At 33.3% G+C, this 11,390-nt stretch overlaps 1 protein-coding gene across 2 annotated transcripts; it reads right to left on the bottom strand.

Moving 5' to 3' along the window:
* Window positions 1–5,242: 5,242 nt before the first annotated feature.
* On the bottom strand, window positions 5,243–8,153 carry LOC112276818 (serine/threonine-protein kinase Aurora-2). 2 transcript variants are annotated; one of them, XM_024508671.3, is made up of 9 exons: window positions 7,650–8,153; window positions 7,409–7,531; window positions 7,042–7,188; window positions 6,773–6,868; window positions 6,515–6,610; window positions 6,311–6,407; window positions 6,073–6,190; window positions 5,856–5,928; window positions 5,243–5,728 (listed from the first exon to the last, which is right to left on the bottom strand). In XM_024508671.3, exons 1-9 carry the CDS (start codon window positions 7,671–7,673, stop codon window positions 5,621–5,623), a joined length of 882 nt encoding a protein of 293 aa, XP_024364439.1. In that variant the 5' UTR covers window positions 7,674–8,153; the 3' UTR covers window positions 5,243–5,620. The 2 variants fall into 2 exon arrangements, with proteins under 2 accessions (XP_024364439.1, XP_024364355.1); XM_024508587.3 differs by having other exon boundaries at window positions 7,409–7,543; window positions 7,650–8,147.
* Between the last annotated feature and the right edge of the window lie 3,237 nt (window positions 8,154–11,390).

Here is an 11,390-nt window from a genome sequence, read left to right as displayed (position 1 = left end):
TGAAATAAGCCAACTATATATAAGACAACTAGCAACATGTATTGGCTTTGCTAGCTATATGTCTTAGCTAACAAAGCAACTACTTATCAACGCCTTTCTAGTCTTAGTCTTATTTCAAGACTTTCTAGTCTTTTTGTTTTTGGCAATAGCTATTCTATTTAATATTACATCACCTTTTGAGTGACTTTTTAGTTCTCTTCAGTGATAGAAGAGTGTATTGAGGATTCTCTTTCTTTGAGATTCATGTCCTTGATACTTGGAGTAGATGTTGAAGCAATTCCAAACATCCCTATATTTTTATTGTATGATAATCTTGTTGGTCATTATGGTGGTAGACTGCGTTGATGCATTACAAGTATTAATTCTTTTATTTGCTCTTGCATTTAAGCTATTGCACTCTTCTTTTCAGCAAGCTCTGTCTTGCTAGCACATTAAAGAAAAAGATGCCTATTCTCACAAAATACAATATTCAAGCATCAAGAAAAAAAAAATCTAAAAATAATATCAGTTTAGAAGAAGGTAATCCACAACTTCTAATATGCTTATGACTTATCAAGAGAAAGAGATAATCTACTCTTAATCAAGAAAGAATAAAGTTTTTATATTATATGTATACTCTTCTTAATCTGTCAAGGATACAAATTAAAAGAAGATACATAAACTCATAGAATTTGCATTAAAAGAAAAATGACAAAATAGCTAAAAGTATGTATATTCAAAGAAGAATTGGAATAGCTATTTTCAAAGACTAGAAAACATAAGACTCTTAAAATTAGACTAAAAGCAAGAAAGGAGGTAAAAGAGTGAAGAAGGCTTCACTCTTGCCTCTATATATATTACTTAACTAAGAACTATGTAGCGACATGCTATAGGACCTCTAATACATGTCCAACTTGTAAGATACATGTCTAATTTATAAGGCAAGTTTCTTAAGTTTACGCCATATGTCCAATTTTTACTACAAGTGGTCAATATGTCGACACATAGCTTCTTTGATGGCTAAGTTTTCAATCTATCAATTACCTATAGACATGTATAAAGACAAAGCAACATCTATGAAGCTTCTAAGAAGCTTTCTATAAGATATTATCATATTTATCTACTTTGACTTATTTCTACCTATTTTTATTATCTAGATAATTATCAAGATAATTATCAAGATAAATATGTATGTTCATAACACTAAAAGGATTTTATATTGAATCAAAGTACTTTTTGGATTGATACCAACCACTACCACTACTAGTTGTAGTTGATGACTAAAAGAACATGAAATGAATAATATTTTGGAGCATTGCTACTTTCACCGTGGTAGTCGACGTCCATAACTTCAATACAAAGTTTTTTGGAAAGATTATCCCATTTACAATGCAATGTGCGAACCTATACAAAACCTCATCCATTACTAAGAAACAATTTGAAGATACCGTGAAGAATAAAATAATGACGTTTTGTATTAATAGAGGGAGATTAACTGTAACATGATATAGATAAGATATTTGTATAAGAATAAATCTTCATCGGTATAACAAGATATAGATATTATAATTGTATAAATAGTTAGAACCATGGAAGTTTCTAGAATTTAAATTAGGTTAGTGGATTAAGTAGGATCCATCGTAGAAGATTCTAGAAAGAGTTTAAGACAATTATTTAATTAGAACCCACCATAAAACATTCTAAAAAAGGCTTAAGATGGTTATCTAGGTGGGATCTATCATAAAACCTTCTAAAAAAAGAATTTAAGATAATTATCTAGATAGAATCCACTACTATAGAACCTTCTAAAAAATCTTGAGTGATAGAATAAGACATAAATAGGATTGGCCAAGGCCTTTTGGAACATCTGGTTAAGTATGGCTTCAGATCTTTTTTCTTAGTAAAATTTGGTTTTGCATCTTTCTGTTTAGTTCTATTCTATTCTGTTTCTATTTACTCAATTTTGTCTTTCATGTCCTATTCTGTTTAATTCCATTCAGTTTTGTTTTGGTCTATTTTGTCATATTTTGTGATGAGGCTTTATGTTACTATGGTTTAAAAAGATCTTGGATTTTTGAGATAGTCTAGTCTTGTTTCATGCATTGTATATAAAGTAAAAGATAATCCTTCTTTTGTGGCATGCATAAAAGCTTTTGTATTTATCAATAAGAATTTGGATGTATTAGACTTATATATTTTTACTTGATTAATGGGATTTTGAATTAAAATTTTAAAAAAATTAAGGTTACAAGAAATCTTATCTATTTGATAATTATATTTTTTTTAATTAAGATAATATTCAAATAATCAGATTAGATGGAGATCTTATTATATTAAATATTACTATACTATTATGATCTTTAATTGCTACATCTAAAGGAATAGTCTCTTGCATAATATCTCGAGAAGATAGTAAATGACTATCTATAACTTCTACATGTACATGTTTAGTTTTTTTTTTTTTATTTATTTATTTATTTATGATATCTCTTATTTTTGGACAAAAACTTCATTTATAAAACAAACTAAGGCTTTTGAATCTAACAAAGCTTAGACTTTGTGATTTTTTAATCCTAAATAAACTTCTATTGTAAAATAAGGTGAAGAATCTAAGGAGATAATAGGACTTTATTAGAAATTATATAAGATTCCAATTGCATAGTCACTATAGTAGCTGGAGAAATTTATTTTTCAACACCTTGTCTTTTTTGGCAACCATGCTTTTTATTTTGTGATTACATTGTTTCTTTAGATAATATTGAGTAATGTATTTAGTTTTTTCTACAATATAAGCATAATCCTTCTTGGCATTTTTAAATATTTTCTTGCTTTGTGAAGAGTTTAAAACATACCATATCAATTTGCATTCGCTATAGCTTTGACAAATAAGTTTTTAAAAAATTGGAAATTATCGTCATTATTTAATTTCTTCCTCTCTAGCCAAATCTTTGTTCTTGATGTCTTTCAAATAATCGATTGTTCTATATAATGGCTTGAGTAATAAATTGATCTAAAGATTCTACCTTTGGCATTGTTAGTAACAAATCTTTGATATTATCCTTCAACCCATATTGAAATTGATTGATAAGGATTTTGTTATTTTAGTCTACATCGCAAGCTAAATTTTGAAATTTAGTAATATATATAGTAGTTGACTATGATACTTGTCGTAAAGATAAGAGCTTCATCTCTACTACTATTTTTTGATTACTTTCTTCAAATATGGCCGCAAATACTTCTAGAAATGATATCAAATCATAAAGAAGTTACAAATTCTTTTCTATTAAAGGTGCAAACTAAGAGAGAACACTTCATGATAGAAGTGTAGTTATAAATCCGACTTGAGACAATCTATCCGAGTATTAGAAAAGATGCTATCTTGTATAGAGCTTGACTTATTGTAAAAATCTTCAAAATTTTGTTCTTGTTCTATCAAACTTCATAGGCATATTAATCTTTGTCTCTATCATATTTATAGAAGCAAAACCCCTTGAATTTGGTTGTGAGGTCAATCTTTTTGCTTCCTTCAATTACACAACTTCTTGCCATAGATTTTGAACTTCTTTTATATGCATAGGCATAGTACCTCCATGATTCACATCAAAAATATGTGAAATTTCTACTTTTAGAGTATTAACAAGGTCATGAAGATTTGTAATAGTTGCAAATCTATTCTCACTTGTGCTGAGAGTAGCATCCATAATCTTTTCTTCCATATACAATTCAAACAAATTCAAAAAATTAAATTAGAGGAAGGTAATCCACAACCTCTAATACCAAATGAAAATTTTTACAAAGAGGAATAATCCACTCTCTTTGAAGAAAAGATAAATAATAAAAAATAAGATTTTTTTTTATTTTAAGGTGGGTAGTTTGCAACCTTCAAAATACAACAATAGAAGTGGGGTAATCTACTCACTTGTAAAATAAGATAGAAAGAGTAAGTTAGCACTCTTCTCAAACTCTTAAGAACATGAATCTCAAAAAAAAAAAAAATCATCAATACACTCTTGTGTTATTGAAAGGAACTAGAAAGTCACTCAAAGATGATATAATATTGAACTAGAATGGCTATTGCCAAAAACAAGAAGACTAAAAAATCTAAAAACAAGTCTAAAGACTACAAAGGTGTTGAAAAGAGTAAAGAAGGCTTCACTCTTGCCTCTGTGTATATTCTTAAATAGGAGCTATGTGGCAATGTTCTATAGGACGTTAAAATTATGTTGACTTTGCAAGACACATATCCTAACTTACAAGATAAGTTTTCTATATGTATGTCACTTAGTTAGCTTGTTCTGCAAGATACCAACACATAATTAACTTGTCAACCAAGTTTCTAACCTACAAATCAACTACAAATATATGTAAAGTTAAAGCAACATCTATGAAGCTTCTAAGAGGCTACTCTAGAAGGTATTATGAAATTAATTTATTTTTATCTACTTTTATCTACTTCTATTTAATCATATAAGTATTTATTATAGTACTTGTCCATATCCATAATAGTGAGAGGCATTAGACATGAATTGAGAAGAAAGATTCACAAGAAAGGTACATTGAGAAGATAAGTTTTTACAGATGTCAAATGATGAAAATAATTAACAATTACTAGTATTTTACTTCAAAAATAGTTGATTTAAGATTAAAATGGAAAAAATCAATATTCTACATACATATATATAGCATAAAAGTATAAAATCGAAAAACTTCTACCTATAATCAATCATTAGCTATCAACCTTATCCTACAAAATTCAGTACATAAAAATTGTACATGTCATGATAGAAAGTAATTTTTAATTAGACTAATCACACATTAATATATCATAAAGTAAATTGTTTTAAATTCTATGACAAACAATAATGCAAAATAAAAATGGACTAATGTGAACAGAAGTTATACAATTCTAAGTATACGTGTTGATGCACTACATTTACGCAATTACTATTCATTCTCAATAATGAATATAAACAATCTGTATTTAAGGTTAGAATTTTAATTTAATCTAATAACAAACGGACTAGTTAATCTATAGTTGAGATGAACATCAAAGGTTCATGTTTACCTTATAGATGTAAACAGAGGTGTAATTTACGAGTTAAAGATTGATATTTGTTCGTTCTTTCATTAAAAGGTTTACTAAAGAGTGTTGTAGTATGGAAGTTATGAAAGATATCACTTTCTAAGGGTGTCTTATTAGGTGGAAGATGGTTGCTACTAACTTTTCTCCATTGTGGAAGGTCAGATAGGGGCGCACACCGAATTTGAGATTTCAGAGGAAATATAAACCAACTCCTTTTGAATTGGGGGTATGTTACAAAGAATATACGTGGCAACTATCTCCAAACTTGGCTCTACTACGTATTTGTGCTATTACGATCAGCAAGATTAGGTACGGCCGTCAGGTTTGGGGTACTGCTCACATGCTCATGGAAAATTACGAGAAGTTCTTCGTCTTCGCAACCTCCTGCAAACTAATGCTACTAGCTTTCTCTTCGCAGGAAGCAATATCAAACCATTCGGAGAGATGGTCGCAACCTAAATATTTTCCTGCAGTGCCATGCGCACGCTTAGAACGGACGCTCAGAATCCACTGACAGGATAGGTGACAGAGGTTGTAACCCAATTCTGGTAGGTTTGATCAATTATGGCCGTTATAAACCCCACTGGGGTCAGCATTATTGACAATCCATGGATGCGAGAGTACTTTGTTGAGAGGCAACCGTTGGGCAGAGTCTTTCACCAAGAGCTGCACATACATCACATACGTTGAGATTAGGCGTGCCGCACTTGGTCAGGGAGATGGGGACGTGTTCGTCATGGAAACAGAGAAAATAGTCGTCCACAGGGTGACAAGCCGTGTGAGGGAAAACCACCTGGCAGATCAAATCTCGGGCTGATGTAGAAATGACAGGCTTGGAGGGGAACCTTAGATCAACGCGAACAATTCTGCAAAAATTGAGCACGTCGTATGATTAAAATCATTGTGACAGCAGATGAGCACATTAACGGCAAATGTCAGTGCATGTACTGAACTATACAAAAGCATCGTTTGGAACTTCAACCAGGTTCCAAGAGGTGATCGAAGTGTACCGCTTGTATGTATCTGAATGCTTCTTCGCCTCAAAAGGTGGGGTACCGTATAAGAACTCGAAGCAAAGGATCCCCAGGCTCCACACATCTACGCCGGCGTCGTGCTCCTTCCCCTCCACTGCAGTATGAGACTGAATGCTTAAAACCCTTAAAATTAAATAAGGAAAAAACAGAAAAACAAAGTACAGATGTTCAGTGTAAGGATGCTCTCGACAGCAGTCAGTGGCGAGGATCATACCCATTTCTGGAGGCAGATAGTCCAAGGTTCCACAGAGCGTCCTGCGTCTGTTGCAGGTGTGGACAGACCAGCCAAAGTCGGCAATTTTCAACTCACCCTGTTCCAAGTATGCAACTAAGTTAGGGCTCTGGGACTGCGACCCATTGCATAGTTACACGTACGCATTGGATGAGTGCATAGAAACGAGAAGGATGCATCGGTTACCTTCAGTCCTATCAATAGGTTCTCAGGCTTGATGTCGCGATGAATGACATGCTTCTCATGACAATACATCAATGCACGGGCAAGTGAGGCGACATACTGCACATGTAGAGAAAGCAGTGAGTCAGTTTTAGAATATAATCCCACTTGGGCAGTCGGTGATCCAATGCTCAATGTGACCAGAGAGCTGCTCTCAGGTGAATCAAGGTAGAATTTCGACTTCATGGACTATCTAAGAGTGAAGGTGGAGCTCAATCATACTGTTGCTGCTCTCTTCTCGCTGAAGACCTTGCACCTTTGAAGCTCCTTGTATAGCTCACCCTTGGCGGCGTACTCGAGAATCAAATACACTCGCGCCTGTGGTCGATAAGTGGAGAATTGCGTAAGTTTGAAGACTAACTACTGTCATTACGTTTGTTTATCCATTTTGATTGGATGGGAGAGCTGGAGGTGCTATTTACTTCCTGTAGCATGCTAGGCGGCTTCACAATCCGGAGCATCCAGGTAGGTCACTTTCGGATCGTCCATACCTGATCGTAGAAGTATCCGTAAAGGCGAAGGATGTTGGGATGGCGAAGGTGAGACTGAATTTCAATCTCTCGACGCAGTTGGTGCTCAACTTGGGATTGCTGGAGCTGATTCTTGAAGAGAACTTTCAATGCGACTACATACTTGCTCTGCAGTCACACACAAGTCTGATACATCAGTTTAGCACAACACCCTCGATCCTGACGCGAATGATTTTGAAGTACGGGTGACTACAGTATCCAGTCAGTTCTTGCAATTGCATGCTCATTCCAGGTTCCACGAGACACTGCTAGTACCCTTGCGCCAGGAGAATGCGACCTCTACTGACGCAATGTCATGCGAACGAAGTCACCAGGCTTTCGAGTTCACCTGTTTCTCGCGAGCCAGGTAAACGTTCCCAAACTTGCCCCTGCCAAGCGGTTTTCCAATGTCGAAGTCCGTCAAAGACCATCGCTTCTCACCCTTGTTCCCATTCTCCGCTCCTTGACTTTCCTGGCGCACAAGCTTGACATCGACAGCATAAGTCACGTAAGGCGGCAAGCCTAAGTATTCCCTTCACCACCTCCCCAAGCTATACCATATCGATCTGCCCCAGGTTTGGAAATCTCACCTTCGCATCAGCATCAGAGCCCATCTCGAAAGCCGTCCAAGGGTCCGGGATACAGCAATACAGCTACCAGTGCAAACCGGAGACGAGTTTCTTCAGCAGCAGCCGCTACAACAGATCACTGCTCTATCATCCTGCCTTGTGCATTACCACTCATCCCGCACACCCAACTCCTAAACCTTCGAATACCCTTCTACCCACCGTCCTCAATGGGGAGAAACTCGCAGTTAAATCACAGGCTACTAATGCGATCATCACCCTCCGAATCCGACTGCTTTTACCCTCGATTCCAGAGACTACAGCATTCGATCCGCGTCGCTCCACCCACCTCCCAAGTCACGCTTGACAGACACCAAAATTCCAGAAATTCCCCGAAACATGAGATGTGAATCGGAAGCTCCGTCAGGCGTCGCAGGCATTCTCCAGCAACTGAGATTCCTACAGGGCGGGAGAGGAGAACAGAGACAGAGAGAGGGAGAGCAGAGGAGACATGGCGCCGAAGAGAATGAGAGGAAAGGCTCTATAAACTTGGACAATGGCCTCGGATGTTGCGAGAAAGTTGAGACCATCGTCGAACGTTCAAAATTGCCGCTCTAACGGTCACGAGCGCCGCTTCCGTTCCGGCTTTCATCCGTGAACGGTCTTCTCGTCCGTCAGAACTGCCGCTTTCTGACGACGACGACGTCATCGTCCTTTGTCGACCAGGTTCTGCCGTTCGCTATTACTGGGGGGGGGGGGTCATATAATGCTACTGGGGTGGTTGGCTTGTTGTGGGGGGTAACGATGTGTACAATATTAAATTAGCACTGAATTTGAAATTCGAAAGGTTCACATAATTCAGGAGTTCTGACCAGAAGCTTTCTATCCCATCGATAGCTTAAAAATGACATTTTGAAAGATGGTTTGCATTCCGCCCTATTATAATTCCTAAAACTGGAATACTTGATGGCTTTAAAATATTTTTTTAATTATCTATTCATTTTAAATATTTCCATATTTTGGGTGAATTCTAATTGCAGCCAAACACTCCAGATGAATGCGTCTTCCTTTTCAGATCTGTTGGGTTGCCAAACCTCTAGCCATCTTACTGGCAAATTGTTGGAGAAGATGGAACAATTTCACAACTCTTTGCCACACACTAACAATTTGGGACCATATTTTGGAGCCACTAGACTTTTGGTGGCCGTTGATCATGATCTAGTTTGATTCAAGGCTCCATTTTCCTTCTATAGTGGGTTGGCACAATGCAAGTCTATGTTGAATTAGGATGAGGAGATTAGAATGGCTTGGCTCACATGCTTTGACCATCTATTTGCTCAAGAGACAATGCATGATAATTTTGGGGTCAGTGAGGCTGAATCTGCCAATTCTTTTCTTCAATGTACATGGTGATCAAGCCCTGTGGGTCCAAGTTTGGTATTCTCTACCAACGTAGAGATAATTTTGGAGCATGACTTTGATGTTTTTGATTGCTTTTCTAGATGTGACCCACACTCCCAAAAAATACCATGGTGTAGAGAGAAGTACTTGATCAATAATGAATTGGTGACTGGCAAGTGATAGCTTGGTTGAACTTTTAAATGTGAGCTTTTGTCTTACCTTTTTTAAAAAGAACTTGTTGATATCGAGCATGGTAATGGATTAGGCTAAATGGAGTGCTCAATGGTTTTGCAAGTTGTCCCTTTGGAATTCAAACCTAGTCAAACTTGCTTGTGCACATTGTGGAAGGTCCACGTTTATCCATCTATTAGGCTTTTGATTTTGTCCAATTGATAACCAAGCCTAAGACAGTGGTGAAAGTTTTGATTGTGTCAATAAGGTGATTTAGTTCCACTTTGTTGTCTCTCATTAAAAATGATGTATCATCTGCAAATTGCAAGATGAGCTACTGCAATGTGGATCTTGGAAGTTATACTCCTATGCCACTATTTTGGCTCTATTCTAAAGTAATCTTTTTATTGAGTGCTTCTCCGACTATTAGAAATAAGTATAGAGCAATGAGACAACCTTATTGGTTAGAGAAAGAAGTGGTAAAAGTCATCAATAAAATAATAGCTTATGAATGTTGATAGATTATACTATAATATAGATTATATTAAACTTAAAGATTTAAATCAAAGTTTAGAAATTCTAAAATTATTTTTAAAAATATATATATAAACATATTTATTAGATAAAATTTAAATTAAAAATTACTTAAGATTATTAATAAGATATTATATCATCTTAGTTATTAAACTGTAATTTAAATTATAATGAATCTTATAAACTATACTAAATTAAATATATTTATATGTAATAATAAGAAAAATAAATAAATATATTAATATAAAAATGATAATTTATAAAATTTAGATATAATAATTTTTTTAATCTAGAAATTTTTAACTAATTTATTTATTATTAATATTTTATTTTTAGTATTAAAAAGAAAATATATTAAAAAATACCTCTATTATTTGAATGAATTAAATAAAAAATAACAAATAAAAATATCAAGTCAATTATATCTTCTTTAAGAAATATCAAAGAAGCTTCTTTGAATTTGATTAGATTTTTGAACTCTTATAAATTTATCACATGGTTATGAAAGTTTGTCTTAAAAATTTCTTATTTTTGAAAAGCCATTAGAGGAGCATCTTTCAATTTGGAAATTTTAATTACAAGCCTTGTGGATGTTAAAAAGCTTCTACATGGGCCTCTTTATAGCTACTATATATAGAGATAAGATTTACATAATTTTTAGTCTTGTTCATACCTTTTTTATATTCTAATCTTACTTTAAGACTTTCTATTTTCTTTGTATTTTTCAATAGCCATTCTATTTCTTTCGTATCTAATATCTACATCTCTTCTTTGCTAATTTTCTCTCTTTTTAATGTTATATGAATGAATTGTCTTTTCATAATTTTATATTAGTTTATATCTTTCAAAATTTAATAAGACCAATATACACAATAGACAAATATGATAGAAATTGTATAATATTATATTCAAAATTAATATAATTTTTGTAAGTCTTTTTAAAGATAGTTTATTTATAAAAATATTATTATTAATAAATAATGCTATAACATAGATATAACAAAAAAATAAAATAATTGATGCTTGCTAAGCACAAATTTTATCTATAACATTAGTTAACGTCAATAGTAAGTAGTTAAGAATACTAAAAGATGACAAGAATTTCTTTCACAATTTTACCACCTCAAGTGATCCATATAAATACATTTTTACCAACTTCGAAAGTAATAGTAGCTTTCCTTATTAAGTTTGGTGATATTACATTGAAGTTTTAGAAATTCATCAACCAAATATAATTAGTTACTAAATTAAAATTTCATTGATATCTAATCCAAACATTCTATATTAGATTTTTAAGAAATTTATTTATTAGGTTTTTACTTTTTTAGTTTATTATTTTTAGATATTTTTGATGAATTTTCATCTATGTATAGAAAACATAATGTGATTCGTATGATAATTAATTAAATTTGAATCCTATAAAAAATATATGTATATATATATATGTATTTCTACAAATGCATCATAATTTTGATAAATTTTAATTAAAAAATCAGAAAATGTTGTACTTATTAATTGATATCTCATGAATTACAAAATAATGTAAAGAAATCATTTCTTGATTTGCATGAATATGATATATTATATAAAATAATTAATATTATTTTCAAGTTTAATAATTAATTTTTTAAGTTTCAATCAAAATGTTGTATGGTTGCT

The sequence above is a fragment of the Physcomitrium patens genome, chromosome 1 (genome assembly GCF_059467195.1).
Source record: "Physcomitrium patens ecotype Gransden chromosome 1, ASM5946719v1, whole genome shotgun sequence".
In the NCBI taxonomy this organism is placed as follows: domain Eukaryota; kingdom Viridiplantae; phylum Streptophyta; class Bryopsida; order Funariales; family Funariaceae; genus Physcomitrium; species Physcomitrium patens.
Note: the sequence above shows the minus strand (reverse complement) of the source record. Positions and strands in the feature narration are given on the sequence as shown.

Excerpts from the sequence above, each read along its gene's own strand:
- LOC112276818 (XM_024508587.3), bottom strand. The coding sequence starts at position 7,673 with ATGGGCTCTGATGCTGATGCGAAG. Across the intron at positions 6,191-6,310 it reads CTATCTGCCTCCAGAAATGG|TGGAGGGGAAGGAGCACGAC; the intron begins GTATGATCCTCG and ends CTCATACTGCAG. Across the intron at positions 5,929-6,072 it reads CATTCAGATACATACAAGCG|AATTGTTCGCGTTGATCTAA; the intron begins GTACACTTCGAT and ends CAATTTTTGCAG.